The sequence below is a fragment of the Dermochelys coriacea genome, chromosome 3 (assembly GCF_009764565.3).
Source record: "Dermochelys coriacea isolate rDerCor1 chromosome 3, rDerCor1.pri.v4, whole genome shotgun sequence".
NCBI classification, from domain to species: domain Eukaryota; kingdom Metazoa; phylum Chordata; order Testudines; family Dermochelyidae; genus Dermochelys; species Dermochelys coriacea.
In genome coordinates, this window is record NC_050070.1 from 97,457,209 (window position 1) to 97,476,391 (window position 19,183).

The 19,183-nt window shown below is 43.8% G+C and overlaps 1 protein-coding gene across 1 annotated transcript; it reads left to right on the forward strand.

The window, feature by feature from the left end:
- Window positions 1-4,604: 4,604 nt before the first annotated feature.
- Window positions 4,605-19,183, forward strand: HINT3 (histidine triad nucleotide binding protein 3). The gene is made up of 5 exons (XM_038395954.2): window positions 4,605-4,926; window positions 7,166-7,283; window positions 11,911-11,980; window positions 13,366-13,492; window positions 16,738-19,183. Exons 1-5 carry the CDS (start codon window positions 4,786-4,788, stop codon window positions 16,783-16,785), a joined length of 504 nt encoding a protein of 167 aa, XP_038251882.1. The 5' UTR covers window positions 4,605-4,785; the 3' UTR covers window positions 16,786-19,183.

Here is a 19,183-nt window from a genome sequence, read left to right on the forward strand (position 1 = left end):
CGTGGGCTAAAACCCACTTCATCGGATGCATGCAGTGGAAAATACAGTAGGAAGAGATGCATACACAGAGAACATGAAAAAATGGGTGTTGCCATACCAACTATAACAAGACTAATCAATTAAGATAGGAAGTATTAACTTATCAGTGTCTGTAAATGACTCTGGAATGTGGTACCTGGCAGGTCCTTCTGGGGTAAAATAGACTATAATAACTCTTGTGCCCAAACCCTATGTTAGTTCTATTGGCCCTCTGGTGATAAAACAGGACCTGAAAAGGTTACTCATTATCAGTCCCAGTTACTCTCTCTAAAAAGAGTAAATATGGACATTCCAGTGCTAATTCATATATCCCCCAGATATGTGCCTTTTGTGACACCTTTAACAAGAGGATGGGATGCTTGGTTAGACAGCATCACCTCTAAGTACTCCAAACAAAAGAGGAACCTAGCAGCCACAGTGCTAGGAGGGGTGGGACTAGCCTTGGGGTAGCAAATTCACTGAGCACTACCAACTTGGCCCAGAAATCAGGATACAATATGACCTCCCTCAGCCAGCCCCTTACTTCTACACTCAACAAAATCAGTGAGTTAAATTATGATGCTGTAGATACCATGAATGTCTGGTACACCACCAAGAAAAAAAATCTTGATAAAACAATCAAGGCTATAGGTGTGCTCCAGTCCAACACCTCATAGGGTACTTGCCTGTATGCAGACCCAGGCATGGCTACAGGATGTAGCGGTAGGAATCCTAAGAACAGGATTTCAGGGTAATATTCCTCTAGAGGTAAAAACCTAATGTTTAAAGATGTCATGTCTTTCGAGAGAGAACATCAGCAGCAACGCCAGCACAAAGTGAGCATATCCCCGCATTCCCTTGTGTATTAATATTAACCAGTTGGTGTTAATACATTCAGACATCCAAAGCTGGGTGCAGGAAAGTGAAGGGCAATACTACAGTTATTATATTAGTGAATGTGTAAGAGAACCAGGTAATGGATATATCTGTGCCACCGAAGTCTATATAGGTCCACATATCTACTTAGATCCAGACCAAGGAAAATGCCACTATGACCTTCAGGTATACAAAAGCAACCATTCAGAGTTAGTAATAGTTAATAGCAACTGTGTTTGTGTTAGAAGTTTTTGTAGAACATTTACTGTTAACTTCTTTTACAAAGTTGTAAACAATTCCTATGTCAATTTGTCTTTGTTTTGTCATGACTATACAAAGGTGTGATATAAGTTTTGTATCAGAAAAGTTAAATATACAGAACATTGTGCTCTCATAAAGTTTGTGCAACTACCTAGACCCTATCCATCTAGCGGTAAACATAAAGGTGTTGGAACAATTAGTCCAGTACCCTGTACTAGAGGGTCACATTAAGGATCTGGCCACCCAAGGTAAAAAATTTGATGCTTGCCATCCATCGCTCCACAAACAACATTTGAAAAGATCCTTAAACAGGTCCTAGAGGATGCAAAGTTTGCTCATGGGTGGGAAAGTTTATTTGCAAGTCCCACTGAAGTTACAAAGGTGTGATATATTCTCAGTTTGTTACTATAGTGTCAATTATTATTACCACAAGTTGGGTTAAGGCCAAGGTAAGAAAGGCCTTTGTGTAGCACAGGTATTCTAGTACACCTGGGACACAGAAATGGTAACACAACATTACTACAGCACTCATGCAGGGGTACTTGAACAGAATTACCACCGTGAGTTTCAGAGGCGCAAGCTGTTACCTGATGCAAAAACAATGGTGCGTGTGTGTGTGTATGCATATTACTTTATTAACTTTAAGAAAAATAAATTTTAGGAAAAAATGTCAATGTGAACACCAGGAAGAGTTGGTGACCGCACTCTGAGGGCACCAAAAATTTCATTGAGATCCCTAGCTTTAGGACCTCACCTGTCCTCAAAGATTATTGCTAATGTTTCAGTTAGTTTCTTATGTAGCCTAAGATGAATTTCATCAAAGGCTCTGCTGATTTGAATACATCTAACTTATCTAAATATTTATCCTGTTCTTTCCTTATTTTGGCTTACATTCCTTCCCCTTTATTAATCACTTGAGTATGGATCACTATTAACCTTTTTCAGTGATGACTGAAGCAAAATCAGCCTTAAACACTTCAGCCTTCTTGATGGCATCAATTAACTCTCCTTCCCCACCAAGTAACAGACCTACACTTTCATTCATCTTTCTCATTCCTACTGTATGTAAAGAACCTCTTCTTACTGCCTTTTATGTCCCTTGCAGGCTGTAACTCATTTTCTACCTTGGCCTTTCTGCTGTTTTCCCCGAGTACTCATAGGCGTCTTTTGTTCTCTTTAGTAATTTGTCCAAGTTCCCAGTCTTGGTAGGATTCATTTTTTGGTGTTCAGAGCATTATGGGCCTGCTGCTACTTCTGCCTTTCCTTGGTATCAGGACCGTTTCCAGTTGTGCCTTTTATGCCTATTTGCCAGTGCTCCTGAACGCCACCTTCCTCGGATTTTTCTAAATGCAGAGCGTTTATGAAATGGGCCATGCAACCCACACTGGATTTACCATGGCGCCAGGCCCACGGTCCAAAGGGGACCTGGATGCTCTTCTCCGTGTGCCTGCCCAGCCCACGCTCTCCTGTGGGGCAGAAGCTTGGTGCTGCTGGCTCCTGGGGCTCTGTCCTGCTGCAGGGCAGGTTCTGTGGACAGCCAAGCTCTTCCTCCAGCGTCCTGCCCCTCCCCCACTCCCTGCTGCTGATCAGCTGTTTGCTAGCAGGAGAGAGGGGGAAGAGCAGAGCCCCAGCAAGCTTGCTGCTCCAGGGAGGGGGGGAGGAGAAGAAGGAGGACGAAAAGAGGCAGGGGCAGGGTCTTGGGGAAGGGACTGGAATCTAGGCATACCCCCTCCAGCAAGCACCCCCCTGACCCCTGCACTCCTTCACACCTCCCCAGCCTCCTGCCTTGACTCCTACACCGCCCCCCCACATCCCCACCCTGAGCACCAAACGGGAGCTCTTGCACACACACCCCATTCCCACCTGCACCCCTCACACTGAACAGGAGTGGCCCTAGGCAAGTGCTCCACAGCCCAACATCCTGCCCTAACCTTGAACCCCCTCCCTCACCCTAGCTCCTGGCCAGACCCCGCACCCCAACGATTTTTTAATAAAGTGCTCTTATCTAAAGTGCTTTACAATAGTTAGCTAACGGTACAAACAATATTTGGAAAGATCAGTAAGTGGTCCAGCAAGACCCTCTGTGATTTTCAAGTGGTCTGTGGAAAAATAAGTTAGACTACAAGAACAATCAAGGTACCCCACTTATTTTCATTTACTTCCTATTACTTATAGGAGGATGAAGAAAAAAACAGGGGCTGGGGGGAGATGAGAGAATGTTCTTTTTCTTGGCTGGGTCCTAAAGAGGGGTCCCAAAAATGAAGCTGAGCACAGGGCTGGGGAGCCCCACTAACTCTAAATCCACCACTGGCTGTCACGTCACCTTAGGGTGACCAGATGTCCTGATTTTATAGGGAGAGTCCTGATTTTTGGGTCTTTTTCTTATATAGTTATATATATATATATATATCTTATATATATTACCCCCCACCCCTTGTCCCGATTTTTCACACTTGCTGTCTGGTCACCCTACATCACCTAGGCTGGGGATACTGTGTGGACTGATCCCCACAGTCTCCAACCTACCTGGGCGGTACAGCAGACATGGCCCTGCCCACTAGCTCCTCTCCCCTCCTCCCCCGCTTAAGGCTTAGCCCGCTCACTTTGAAAAACCATTGCTTGCCCCTCCCCCCCCGGCTTTTCTGGCAGCCCTGTTGCCAGGTCTCCAGTTTTACATTGGAAACTCCAGTAGAAACCGGGACCGAGGGCCCGGTTGTAGGAGTAACCCCCTTAGCTCCGCTCCTCCCACTCCCAACACCCACCGCGGAGGGCTGGAAGAGAAGCTGTGCTGCTGCAGCTGCTGGGGGAGGGGGGGCAGCGCAGTGCAGAGAGGGGAAGGGACGGGGCCAGAACCACGTCGGTACGCGCTCGATGAGGGCGGGGGGGGGGAGGGGAGGACTGTTTACCCCCTCCCCAGCCCTGCTGCGCTTGCAGTTTACCCCGGCCCCTCCCTTGCTCCAGGGACCAACCCTAGCTCCCGCCCCACTGTGCTTTTGCCCCCAGCCCCTTTTACAATCATTCCCGGGGGGGGGCACAAAAACTTAATCCGGGCCTGACGCAACCGCGCTGACACAACACACCCAACAGCCTTGGGGGGGTTACCAGGGACCCCCCCCCCTCCCGCGGTCCTGGCGCCTCGCTCCCTGGTCCCGCACGCTCTGCTCTCGCCCGCCCAGACGACGCCCCCAAGCGCTGCGGGCCCCGCGCCGCCTCCACAGGTCTCCTCGCCCGTGTCTCGCCTCCACCCCCGCGGGCCGGGTTGAGCCTGGCTGGGGGACGGGGGCCTGCCAGGTCGTAGGCCTGGGGTACGCAGGGGAGTCAGCGCCCCCAGCCGGAAGCTGGAGCAGAGCAGCCATGGCCGCCGGCCGAGCCCCCACAGCCCCGCCCCCGCAGGGCGAGCGACGACCCGAGCCGCTTGACGCGCGCGCGCCTCGAGTCCCCAGGGCCGTTAGCGCCGCGCGCCCGCGGCCCCTCGCCCGCTCAGAGTCACGTGTCCCCGCCCCCTCCGGTATCGTGACGGGGCGGGGCGGAGTCTCCCTCAGGAGATTCTCAGAGACTCCGCGCGCGGTAGTAGTCGACACGGCGGCTGCGCCGGGAGGAGGGAGGCGGTACTGGCAGCATCGCTGAGCGATGGCCGGGGAGGCTGCGCAGCCCCCCGCGGACCCGGGCCCGGGCCCTGGCGGCGGCGGCGGCGGCGCGTACGACGGCAAGTGCGTCTTCTGCAGGATCAGCCGCCGGGAGGAGCCGGGCACCGCGCTGCTGCCCTGCGAGGTGAGGCGAGGCGGGCACCAACCCTTCCCTGCCGGCCCCTCTGAGCCCTGCCGCCGCGCGCCTCGCCCCTGCCGGCCCCGGAAGCGTTGTGAGGAGCCGGGTCAAAGCCGCGGCGTCCGGGTGTCGCCCTGCAGAGCCGCCAGTGGCAGCGCGTGGCTTGGGCGCGGAGCGGCGAGCCGGCTGGGCGCGGGGAGCCCCGGCTAGTGCCGTGTGGCGGAGCCTGGGGTCTGCCTCCTTCGCTAACCCGTGGGGGGAGCGGCCGCAGTTGCTGATCCTGCAGTTGCGAGGAGACTGCCTCATAGGTCTGGGAAAGGTGGCCCAGGGCCTCCCAAGGGAAGGGCAGGGGTGCCCCCCCCCCTCGACTTCGCAAAAACACCGCGAAAGGTGCGGTGATTCATGACTGCCTAGGTTATTTTCCATTCTCATTATTGAACAGTAACGAGCAGCTAGAGACGTGCAGTCTGTGCAGCAGAGCCAGTCTTATTGGGATTGTCCAAATCTCAGCTAAATGATCTGTAATTCACCCTATCGACTGTTTTTTCTAGATAACTAGTCCGTTCGGGGCATAGCTTCGTCTGCTGCTTGGAACAAGATTTAAACTGCTTTAATTTAAATCATTCGACCCTGCCTTGCCCAGAAAGTGGGATGAGTGGGGCCCAACAGTAGAGCATGAGGGTAGAACTAAACTTTTTTCAGTGTTAACTCTGAGGTTTGGGGCAGTGTACGTAGCTAAAAATGTGTATTTGAATTAAAATATGCCTGGTTTATTGTTTATCCTATCACTTAATCTGTAGGGAAATTTTAATTTCCCAATGTAAGTAAATGACGGGTTCTGAGTTTTATCCATAATCATTAAAGTAGATTAAACGTGGTGGTACTGGCTAATACAATAATTCACCAGTTTAAGCCCTGAACCTGCATGGCTGGGGCCCTGTGTAAACACAGGGGTCTGCCTGTACAGAGTTCCCTGTGTGTTTGGGGCCGGCATGGCTAAAAAGCTGGAAGACCTCCTCCACTAATATGATCGAAGTATTAGTGAAATGTTCATCAGAAAGGCAGGCACTCAAAAGTTCTCACTGTTCTGAGCAGTATCCTTGCAGTAGGAGAGCATCAGAACATTGGGGAGGCCTGGATGGGGAGCGGCTGATGTAACTATTTACAAGCATTATTGCCTTTTGTGGACTAATTCCAGTGTAGATCACTGAGGCCTGGTCTTCACTGGGGGGGAGGGGGCATCGACCTAAGAGGTCAACTTCAGCTATACTATTCTCGTAGCTGAAGTTGCATCTATCTTAGGTCGACTTACCTCACGTCCTCACGGCGTGGGTGGGGTTGACTGCTGTCGCTCCCCCGTCGACTCCGCGTCGACAGAGCGATCAGGGATCAATTTATCCTGTCTACACTAGACACGATAAATTGATAGATCGATCATTACCTGCTGATCCGGTGGGTAGTACAGACCAATGGTTCTCAAAGCTTCTCCGCCACTTGTTCAGGGAAAGCCCCTGGCTGGCCAGGCCGGTTTGTTTAACTGCCGCTTCCACAGGTAGGGCTGATCGTGGGCCAGCACATCCCTCTGCCCACGCTGCTTCGTGCAGCCCCCATTGGCCTGGAGCAGCGAACTGTGGCCAGTGGGAGCTGCTATCGGCCAAACCTGCAGACGCGACAGGTAAATAAACCAGCCCATCCCACCTGGGGCTTTCTCTGAACGAGCAGTGGACCAGCTTTGAGAACCATTGATGTAGACGTACCCTCTGAGAAATACTTGTGAAGCTAATGCTACAATTTGTAGTAGAACTATAATGCAGCGGTCAGCAACGTTTCAGAAGTGGTGTGCTAAGTCTTCATTTATTCACTCTAATTTAAGGTTTCGCGTACCAGTAATGCATTTTAATGTTTTTAGAAGGTCTTTCTATAAGTCTTTAATATGTAACTAAACTCTTGTTTTATGTAAAGTAAATAAGGTTTTTAAAATGTTTAAGAAGCCTCATTTAAAATTAAATTAAAATGCGGAGCCCGCAGGACCCGAGCAGTGTGAGTGCCACTGAAAATCAGCTTGCATGCCTTCTTTGACACGCATGCCATAGGTTGCCTTCCCCTGCTATGTGTTTTGAATAACCAGAGAGTGTTCCACTGTTTGAATGCCACTCAGTTCCAGTAAAAGTGATTTTATGTTATCTGCTGTTTTCTAATCTATTAATTTTAATAATAGATTAATATGTTGGTATTGTTCCATTAGTCTGAAGGTCTAGTCTGTTTTAGAGATATCAGACCTGGGGCCCCACACCATTATCTAATAGTGCCGACAGAGCATATGGGAAACTGCAAGACTCTAAAGAAAGAGCACATTCCACTAGGTAAGACTGTAACTATGGCTATTGCATGAATCAAAAGAAAACAGTTGTGCATCATTGTTTGTTCCTGTAGAGATGCATGCTATAGCATATTGTCAATTGCATTGTAGTTTTGTGCATTGTTTATTTTGTGGCTAACAGTGTCAGGGTAGATTGCTGATTTAAGTCATGATTAAAATCTGATTTAAATCAAACAGGAAGCCTTGAATTTAAGTAATTGATTTAAATCTAGTTTTGCAGGTGTACTTTTGGGAGTTCTTTTCCTAAAGAAAAGTTGGTGTGATTTGGTACTTCATGCTAACCAGAATATACACTACATCTATACATTTATTCAATATATGACATCACACATTTATTCAGATTCTTAATAATTACATTTTTTTAATGTTAGAAATTAGTGAATGATTCACTTCTTGTTTACTAGATTATACATTTTACTTCTGATTTGTCAAACTGTATTTGAAAGGAAATTGAAATTCAATAAAAATGCACAAACAATATTTTAAAGTTGTTTTAGTTAAATAAAACTACCTTAACTGTGCTGGACTAAAAAAAAAAGAGCCTATTACAACAAATTTTGAATTTAAAATTGATGTCTTAAACAAAAGACAGATTATCTCTAGTTCATGCATTGAACTGATTGGTACTGGTCACCATGTCCTTCAGGATTTTAGTACTGGTATCTTTTCATTGTTTTTATTCATAGATTGGAAGAAAACATGCTTTCTTAATTCTTTCAGCTTCTTATTGGTTTCTCAACTTTGAATGAACTAGTCCTTGAATTGAACAAATTGAATAAACTAAAATGTAGAAAATATTCTCTCTGCACCTGTGGAGGAAGCAAATGCTGTCAAAAGCTGGTTTAGAACATCTTCAAACCCTGCTTCAAGTGGTTAGCGAGTGTATTCCACCAGTTCAGTGGTTTGATTTTTGTTTAAAACTTTGCTAGCAAACATGTACTGTTTGAATATTTATTTACATTATTTTAACAGATTATATTAAGTTTAGGTCAAGGCTTTGACATAGGTTGACAAAGTTGAAATTTAATTTTAAAAGTTTTATTAAAATAATTAAATACAAAGGCTGATTTAAATTTAAAAAGTCAATTTTTTTGTTTTCTTTTGTATTAAGAGATCACTGGTTTTCCTCCATTCTAGTATCAGAAGATTACCAGTTAGTAGTTTATTAGGGTGTATTTACACAGGGAATTTGACTGGCATAGCTATAGCAGAATAGTTACAATTATTCTGCTGTGGCTATGCTGGTATAACTCCTTTGTGTAGTTACTCTGTTTTGGGTTAATAATTCTACTGTAGCTATGTCAGTCAATTTGTCTGTATATACAAGCCCTAAAATCCAAGAAAATAGCTATTTCTTCTTGTCTGAAGTTGCAGATGTAGTTTAAATTGGTTGAGAATCTGTTAGTGATGTTCATGAAACCTTTTTTCCCTTTGGAGAATGGAGAGAAGAAATATGTATGTGGAAGGTATTTTATTACTATCTTTACTACCTGTGCTAAATTGGGATATTGTTTATTGATGTTGGAAAGCTAATGCAGTTTCTAAAGCTAGGTGCAGTTTCAATGAGAACAGATTAGCTTTTTTTTTTTAATCAACTTGTAGCATTCATAAAATGTCAAAGATTTCGTGGTTTAAAAAAACCTGGCCACGCTCCATGATTGCCTTAGTCTGCAAGAAATGTTCTGATTAGCTGTGTGTTAAGCGTCAGAGAGAGAGAGAGAGACGATGAAATGTTTATCCTTGTCAACATGAACATAAATTTTTGTCCTGAGTCTCTCATTCAACCTAGTTAAACTTCAAAAAAGTTAAAAAACCCAAGAATTTTAAAAATGAATCTGAAAGATTCTGGATTAACAGTCCTAGTCCTTGTCTATTCTGGCATTTTTTTCTTAACATCTCTTACTGTTTCACTAACACCAGTGCAGCTCGGAGTACTAGTGTAGCCTGGCCACCAATGGCAGCTGCCATTTTTACTACCACCATAAGTAACCCTGCTTAGTAGAGGATTAGTTGACACAGTGATTAAAAATGCCTTTGTCCTGCCTGCTGCAGAAAAATGCTAAATCCTAGAGATTGAAGTCCTGCAGATACATCACTGAGGGCAACAGAACAAACTTCCCACTAATTCTGACCCACTAATATTCATCAGCATTGGCTTGGAGGTTTTAGGTGTGAAGATAAATCTTTGGCCTTGCCAAACATGGTGCCAAAATATAGGTGGAAGTTTTTTGATGTGGAAGTTTGTGTGTGTGTGTGTGTATACACGCGCACGTGCGCACACACACATAGAGAACATGAAAAGGTGGAAGTTGCTACACCAACTCTAAGAGGCTAATTAATTAAGATGAGCTATTATCAGCAGGAGAAAAAAAAAATTTTTAGTCATGATCAAGATGGCCCATTTCACACAGTTGACAAGGTGTGAGGATACTTAACATGGGGAAATAGATTCAATTTGTGTAATGACCTAGCCACTCCCAGTTTCTATTCAAGCCCAAGTTAATGGTATCTAATTTGAAAATTAATTCCAGTTCAGCAGTTTCTTGTTGGAGTCTGTTTTTGAAGGTTTTCTGTTGCAAAATTGCCACCTTTAGTCTGTTACTGAGTGACCAGAGAGGTTGAAGTGTTATGATTCCTGATGTCAGATTTGTGTCCATTCATTCTTTTGTGTAGAGACGGTCCAGTTTGGCCAGTGTACATGGCAGAGGGGCATTGCGGGCACGTGATGGCATATATCACATTGGTAGATGTGCAGGTGAACAAGCCCCTGATGGCGTGGCTGATGTGATTATGTCCTATGATGGTGTCACTTGAATAGATATGTGTACAGAGTTGGCATCAGGCTTTGTTGCAAGGATAAGTTCCTGGGTTAGTGTTTTTGTTGTGTGGTGTGTGGTTACTGGTGAGTATTTGCTTCAGGTTGGGGGGCTGTCTGTAAGCGTGGACTGGTCTGTCTCCCAAGATCTGTGAGATCATCTTTCAGGATAGGTTGTAGATCTCTGATGATGCACTGGAGAGGTTTTAGTTGGAGGCTGAAGGTGACGGCTAGTGGTGTTCTGTATTTTCTTTGTTGGGTCTGTCCTGTAATAGGTGACTTCTGGGGACTCTTCTGGCTCTGTCAATCTGGCTCTGACTAAGAATAACGCTTCCTTAGCTCTCGTCCCCTAACGCCCCTACTCTACTTGCACTACATTGATGACATCTTCATTATCTGGACGCATGGAAAAGAAGCCCTTGAGGAATTCCACCAGGATTTCAACAATTTCCATCCCACCATCAACCTCAGCCTGAACCAATCCACACAAGCGGTCCATTTCCTGGACACTACTGTGCTAATAAGCGATGGTCACATAAACACCACCCTATACCAGAAACCTACTGACTGTTATACTTAGACCTACATGCCTTCAGCTTCCATCCAGACCACACCAGACAACCCATTGTCTACAGCCAAGCTCTAAGATACAACCGTATTTGCTCCAGTCCCTCAGACAGAGACAAATACCTACAAGATCTCTATCAAGCATTCTTAAAACTGCAGTACCCACCTGCTGAAGTGAAGAAACAGATTGACAGAGCCAGAAGAGTCCCCAGAAGTCACCTACTACAGGACAGGCCCAACAAAGAAAATGACAGAACGCCACTAGCCGTCACCTTCAGCCTCCAACTAAAACCTCTCCAGTGCATCATCGGAGATCTACAACCTATCCTGAAAGATGATCCCTCACTCTCACAGATCTTGGGAGACAGACCAGTCCATGCTTACAGACAGCCCCCCAACCTGAAGCAAATACTCACCAGCAACCACACAACAAAAACACTAACCCAGAACTTATCCTTGCAACAAAGCCTGATGCCAACTCTGTCCACATATCTATTCAAGTGACACCATCATAGGACGTAATCACATCAGCCATGCCATCGGGAGCTCGTTCACCTGCAAATCTACCAATGGGATATATACTGCCATGTACATTGGCCAAACTGGACAGTCTCTATGCAAAACAATAAATAGACACAAATCTGACATCAGGAATCATAACATTCAAAAACCAGTAGGAGAACACTTCAACCTCTCTGGTCACTCAGTAACAGACTTAAAGGTGGCAATTTTGCAACAGAAAAGCTTCAAAAACAGACTCCAACGAGAAACTGCTGAACTGGAATTAATTTTCAAACTAGATACCATTAACTTGGGCTTGAATAGAAAATGGGAGTGGCTGGATCATTACACAAATTGAATCTATTTCACCATGTTAAGTATCCTCACACCTTCTTGTCAACTCTGTGAAATGGGCCATCTTGATTATCACTACAAAAGTTCTTGTTTGTTTTTTTTTCTGCTGCTGGTAATAGCTCATCTTAATTAATTAGCTCCTTAGAGTTGGTGTGGCAACTTCCACCTTTTCATGTTCTCTGTATGCATATATATCTTCTTGCTATATGTTCCATTCTATGCTTTTGATGAAATGAGCTGTAGCCCACGAAAGCTTATGCTCAAATAAATTTGTTAGTCTCTAAGGTGCCACAAGTCCTCCTATTCATTGTTTAGAGGCATTTAGTGCACTACATTTAGAGTTTACATTCAATTTAACTTCTTTTCTACCTAGTGGAGAAAATGATGGAAGCTGGAAAGAACATCCTTCAGCGAAATAATTTTACTGACTTGAATGATATAAGGTATATAACTTGCTTTCTGGATATATCTAATATGCTATTGACCTTTTCTGATAATGGTAGCAAGGGCAGCATCGTTAATTGTCTGAGAGAAATGGCCTCAGAATTTGATTAGGATTTGAAATACAGCAGGAGTTCTCGGTAGAATGCACACACATGGGACCTTTAAACTATTCTTCCACTGATACATTTTTAGTGCAAAGTTAATTTGATTTGACTATTTGGTAAAACGTAGTATGATTCTATATGAAACTAGTTTCCTGTTCGTTTTCTAGAAAACGTTGAATATAACAAAATAGTGTTGCAGTTTGAAGTTTCTGTGACCAGGCCTTGGGGAAAACTTTAAACAAACTATTCAAAAGGCTGCCCTGATCAGGTGCCAGTAGCATGCTTTGGATTCCAAAGTAGAGATGAACTTACTGGCCCTGTCCATCTGGAACCCTGGGCCTGTGTTTGAGATGAATTTGAATGTAGTTGAGCTGAGTCTCAAATGCTGTTTTTAAGAATCTCTTTGTTTGAAAAGAGTTCGACCCCTGCCATGCTAGCAAGCAAAAGCATGTTTCAAATCATCTTGTCCTTAAATGCTTTAAAACCATATTTAAATAGTGTGGGGTTGAACCATGTTTCCCAGAATGGATAGGGACATATTTTTATGGCTGAAGAAGTTGGAGGGCACCTTTCATTTGGGAGACAGCTTATTGCTGATTTCACTGCTAGCTGTGGTACATTTTTGGTAGTATGTTAAAATCTCCCGCCCCACCCAAAATAGGAAAATATATTTAAATGCCAACGTTAAGTGAGAAATAAGCCCCTAAATTGAGATGCTATCTTGACAGCCTGAGTGAAGGAAGGGATATTAATAAAAAGAAAAGGAGTACTTGTGGCACCTTAGAGACTAACAAATTTATTAGAGCATAAGCTTTCGTGAGCTACAGCTCACTTCATCGGATGCATTTGGTGGAAAAAACAGGGGGGAGATTGATATAGCTCACGAAAGCTTATGCTCTAATAAATTTGTTAGTCTCTAAGGTGCCACAAGTACTCCTTTTCTTTTTGCGAATACAGACTAACACGGCTGCTACTATAAAAGGGATATTAATGTTACTGTATGAGCCCTTGACTTAAACAAATAAAAATATCCCTTAACTTTTATTGTAGCTTCTGTCATTTCAATTTTATGATTTTGGGGGGGGGAGGAAAGTGGTGGAAAATTAAAATTGTTTGGTTACATAAATATTTGTTTGCTGCTAGATCTGTGAAGTAATTCTGGTACTACAAACAAAAAGCTACAGTTCAACACAATCAGCCCGTGACATAGTTTTAAGATGTTCTACCTATGTCTGAATTAATGCAGCTGATGTTTTTTCCCCTCCCGCACTCTTCTAAAGGATGGGATTCCACTGGCCTCCATTCTGCTCAATATCCCACTTACATCTTCATGTCCTGGCCCCAGCCAGTCATCTGGGATTCTTATCCAGGATGATATACAGAACCAATTCCTATTGGTTTATCACGGTAAGTGCAGCGCAGTTGATTTGGTAGGTTTCCAGTTGCAAGCATAAAATGTGAAAGCTTTCAAATGATTTGAAATGGTGATCTGCTCAGGCCTAATTTTAAAGCCTGATCCAAATCCGATGGGCCCCATAGCCAACCTAAACCCTACCTAAGCTTCAGAGGGTTGAGTTGTTTTCAGACCCAGCCCAACTTGAATCCAACACTTCCCCCGAACCTGAATTATTGTCACCCCATGTCCTGGGGGCTCAGTCTGGTGAGTGCTGCTTTTTCTACCGACACCTGCAATCCATCTCTAGTGAAGTGAAGACAATTGCTGTGCTGTGGAGTGAGTATACCAACAAGCCGTAGAACTTCCTACTCCTCATACACAGCAAGGTGTCAGTGGGCAATATGCAGCTGTTGGTGCACTGGCCGCAGGGTAGGAGGAGGAGATTAGAGCCTACTCAACCCAAGCCTGAGATGTTTGGACTGTTTTCAGATCTAACCTGACACTTTTATAGTCGGGTCAAACCAGGTTCGTGTTGGGTTAAACTCATAGAGTTTAAGGTCATAAGGGATCATTGTAATCATCTGATCTGACCTGCATGTTGTAGGCCACAGAACCTCATCCACTCACTCCTGTAATAGACCAGGGTGGGCAAACTTTTTGGCCCTAGGGCCACATTAGATACAGATATTGTATGGAAGGCCGGATAGGGAAGACTGGGGGATGCTATGCCTCCCCAAACAGCTAGATGTGGCCTGGCCCCTGCCCCCATCCATCCCTCTGGAATCCCCACTCCCATCCACCCCGTCACCCGCTGCTCCCCACCCCTGACTGCCCCCCAGGGCTCCCGCATCCTATCCAAACACCCCTGCTCTCTGCCCCCTGACCATCCCCCCAGGACGCCCATCCCCTATCCAATCCCCCCTGCTCCTCACCCCCTGACCACGCCACCCTGGAGCACCAGGTCTGGTGGCACTATAGGCATGCCACCTGCTGAGGGAACTGTGACTGGGAGGGAGGAGAGCAGAAGGGGAGGGGCCAGGGACTAGCCTCCGCCCTGCTCACTACGCTGCCAGGGAGTTGGGGTGGCTCCTCTGCAAGCCTGTCCTGACTCCGCTCTCTGGCAGGAGCTCGGGGGCCAGTGGGAAGGGTCCGGAAAGGCCAGATGTTGCCCGCAGGCCATAGTTTGTCCCCCTCTGTAATAGGCCCATAGCCTTTGGGTGAGTTGCTGAAGTCCTCAAATCATGCTTCAAAGACTTCAAGTTCCAGAGAATCCACCATTTACTCTAGTTTAACCTGCAAGTGCCCCTTGCTGTGCTGTGCCCCCATGCCTTGTGCTGCAGAGGAAGGGTTGCAAGGTTCTAGTTTGAACAGTTAACTAAAGATTTTTGCATTGTATTATACATTTCAAACAGTAGTTTTAACATAGATATTTTGAGAGACATTTGTATAATTTTTAATTCAGGATTACTTATACCTTCCTTTAGCAAATGTTAAGGTAAAACTAAGTGTGCTTTACTTTTACAGCTTTTTCCTTTATAAGGAAAATATGGTGGTAAAATATGAGTAGCGCATACTATTGTGTAGTTTTAGATGCAATATATGGCCTATATTAAAAATGCAAATGCACTAAAACTTGGAAACAACAAAAATACTTGTAAGCAGAAGGTAGCCTAAGAGATTGTTTATGGGAAGTTCAATCCAGCTTGAGTGAAAAGTTACTGCCATTTGATAGCTGCTGTTCAATAGCTTATGTGCTGTTTTGCTGGTCTCAGTCCAGTCCACAAATGTCCACTTCACAAAAAAACATTTTTTGTTGCAGCAGAAATACCAAATAATGCCAGCTCTCCACTGAGAGGGGCTAAGAGCAGAATTGGCATGGAGACTGAATAATTCACTAATCTTGAGAAGTTATCTTTTAGGGTTGAGGCATGCTGTCAGGGCAGGGTGGGGAAGGCTACTGGGCTGCAGCTGTGCTGAATAAACAGAAAAACCTACACTTTTAGTTCAGCAGCATTATCCTGTTAAGTGAGACAGACCCTCCACATAAGTGCTAGAAAAATCCCTGCCTTGCCATTGGCTTAAGGGAGTGTTTCTGGGACGTGGGATCTGTAAAGGTGAATAAAAAGCCAAGAGAGGGCCACTTTTTATATATATTTATTTATTTTCTGAAATGACTTTATAAAGATAAATACAAATAACAAAAATGGAAAATGTACTTGAATTTTTCTTTATTGTAATATGGCTTAAATATGACACTTGATTTGGAAAGAATGGAAATCAAGATTCAGAATTATATTAAATTGTAGAACTCAAAATTCAATTACCTAACTTTAATAGCAAATGAACTGTAAGGCTATTTAACCTTGTTTAATTGTCCTCACTAGGTGAGCTTTGTAACATGCTAGAGGTCTGGTGTTCCATAAGAGTTAGCAAGTGTATATTAACAACTTGAGGGCAAGGGTTGAAGCACTTAAGCTGCTTGCGTTTTTAGGTTCCAGTACCTAGTGGGTCCCAGCAAGACCTCAGACACATGTTCAAATGGAAAAGATAACTTAATAGGACTGGCAGAAAAGGTGAGAAATACCCTCTGCTCCCAGTACAATTATCAACTGAGTTGCTCCTAGCTTGGCTCTTAGGGGCCATCTAAAAGAGGTTTAGGGTACTCATGCCTATTACCTAGTGTGTCCCAGTTTAGTCCATTCCTCTGCTAAAGGAATTTGGGTATCCCTACAAATCCTCTAGTAAGTTCCACATTATGTCTCACTTGGGGGCCCCTCCACATTGTCCTTCCATGTTGATGAGTCACCCGTAGGCTGCCCTACCTTTGCTTGGCTAGATGTCTGAGTATGAAGTCCACAGCAGTACCAGCTACTTATGCCCCAGCTTTCAGAACTCTGCTGTTTCCAAGCATACTTCTCTTAGGTTCCCAAAACACCCTGCCTGGGTGACCCATGCTTGACCAGCTGTCATCCCAATTGTCTCAAAACTTTCTCCTTTTTCTGCTGACCTACTCTCCCTCCAGTGATGGAGGGAGAAAACTAGTGACTCTGTTGCTCAAGCAGGTTTAACTTCTGGTATACCCCCTGGCTATGTGAAGTAAGGAGCACTAACTGTTCTGCTTAATGTATCTGGTACATATCCACACTAAACTAAATGTATTGCTTTCAGTGGGATATTTTGGATTTATGGAAGACCAGTTGTTAAACTGGAGATCCATTGGTCATAGGGTTAATATATTTCTTCATTTTTCCTGCAGGCTGAACAGCTGATTGAACGACTGCAGACTGAAAATACTGCCAGTTGAAATCACCTTACCTAGTCTTGGATCACAAATCAATTTAGATTTTGTTCTTTGAACTCTGATTAAGATTATACAGTTTGGTGTAACTATTTGTGAAGTTTTTCAAAAAAGGAAAAGATTGAGTTGATTGCCTGTTCCTTCAGAGCAAGAAACTTTTTTGATTGTCTACCTAATGCTTAGTGTATGTGTACTCAAGTTTACTGATAATAGATGCAAAATATTTGAATGGGAAATAGAGTAATATATAAAACATTAGTTCTAGTAAAACACATTATAAACAGTAATGGTTTGAATGTATTAAAACTGGGCAAATTTTCAACAGTAACTGTTAATAGCATGTACACTGTACCAAGTTGAATGCTTAAAAGTGGAATCTAGCTTTTATATTAACAAAAAAAATGGGGAATGAAATAGTGTTTAAAACGTACAGGTTTCCTTTAGTACTTGTATGAGTCATGCTGGTGATGTCTAGTTCTTAGTAGCTAAAGATAGATACTACTGTTTTTTGGTGCTAAACCATTTTAATATATCACTATCTTGCATGATGGTCTGTAGCAAGTGCTAAACATAACGTATGGTGCCCAGAATATAATGCTTTAGAACATAGAATTTAGTTTAAATGTATGTAGGAATGTTTATATGATGGACTTGGATTAAGATTGTTACTTGTCTTGAATATTAATTCTCTAAATAATTTAACTGTATGTTTAAAAATCTTGTAAAGAGTTTGGATGGATTGGATTGAATTAACACACTTGCCTCTGGGCATCAAATTTAACCTAGAACTTAGATTAAGGACTTGTATACACAGTGCGTTAGTCAGCACTAGAAGACCGGGGTGTAAATTCTGGTGTGAATTACTCTGTTGCACACTAACCGGCCTGTGGATCCTGCTGGCACGCACTAAAAGATCCCGTGTGTGTGTGTTTCAAACAGGACTACATTAACACACACTAGGGAATTTTTAGTGCATGCCAGTGAGGTCTACATGGGTACTTAGTATGCAAAGTGCTAGTGTGACTAGAATTTTACATCCTTTTTGTGCAGACGAACGCACTGGGTAGACAAGCCCTAACATGTGGTTCTACTAAATATCACTTCGATTTACTAATGCCATGGTTAAATTTGACTCCTAAATATTTAGAGGTAACAAGATAAATTGTTCACTGATGGTGGGTTTTGTTGTTTTTGAGCTCACCACACACAACTACCATATAATCTGATAGGTTTTGGCATATCTGGGACTCAGGCAAAGCCCAAAACTGGAGTATTCATGTGATGTGGTGTTAAGAGTTGCATGAGGAGATGTTCAGAGTGTCTATCTGCACTATGTCTGGCTCTAGTCAGTGCTGTCGCTCACTCATTTTTATGAACACCACATTAATTCAGATCCTTTGAAAAGAAGATTACATTTTCAGGACAATAATTTTATCCCTTTTTTTTATTATTATTTGTTTGTTTTCCACCAAACCATTTTGCATTTACCTAATTGAAACCAGTGCCCTTAGCATCTACATGTTAACAGCCAGGGTGGTGGTTATCCACTGCACCTGCAGGCTTCTCTGAGAAACCTTAAAGTGCTTTCCACGGATCCTGTTGCCTTTAGTGATGCAATGTTTTGTAATGTTTATTTATGTAACTCCTTACTTGTGTATACAGTACTTGAAGTGTTAAGAATATGCTGCCCAAAGAACAAGATTCCCTGCCATAAAGAGCTTACTTGTGTCTTTTCTCTGAGACATTGCACTTACACTATGTCTGCAGTTGGAGCTGAGGTGTGGTTCCTGGACAAACTTGTGCTAGCTTCGCTAAAAATAGCAATGTAATTTACAGTGGCAGGGGCAGGTGTGAGCTGTGGCATGGGCTAGCCACCTTGATTATATCCCACCCAGACCCGGTGGGTACCTACTCAAGGCAGCTAGCCCATGCTGCCACTTGCTGCTGCCTGCGTGACTCTGGCTACACTGCTATTTTTAGCATGCTAGATTGATCAAAGCTAGCACTGGTACAGCTACGCTAGCTGGGAAACACATTTCCAGCTCTAAATGTAGATGGAGTGTCAGTGTCTTGATCCTCTTGTTAGGGGGAATTGGCATGTAACTTACAATACTTTGGCGTCTGGTTTATTTCAGATTGGTGCTAGGAAGACTTTGACTCATTCCTTGCAATAATTAGGGAATCCACTCACACGCATCCTAACTTGATTAAAATATTAGGATGCCAGTATATTAACATCTTTTTTTAAAACAATGTTAAAAATACTGCTCATGAATATTGTGGTAGTAAATTAATTTAAGTAACTATACTCAACTGTGATCTGCATCGTTACAAGCTACTTTTATGAGCCAGTTCTAAAATATTATGGAAAAGCTTAATAAAAACCAGAAATAGTAAATGTTAA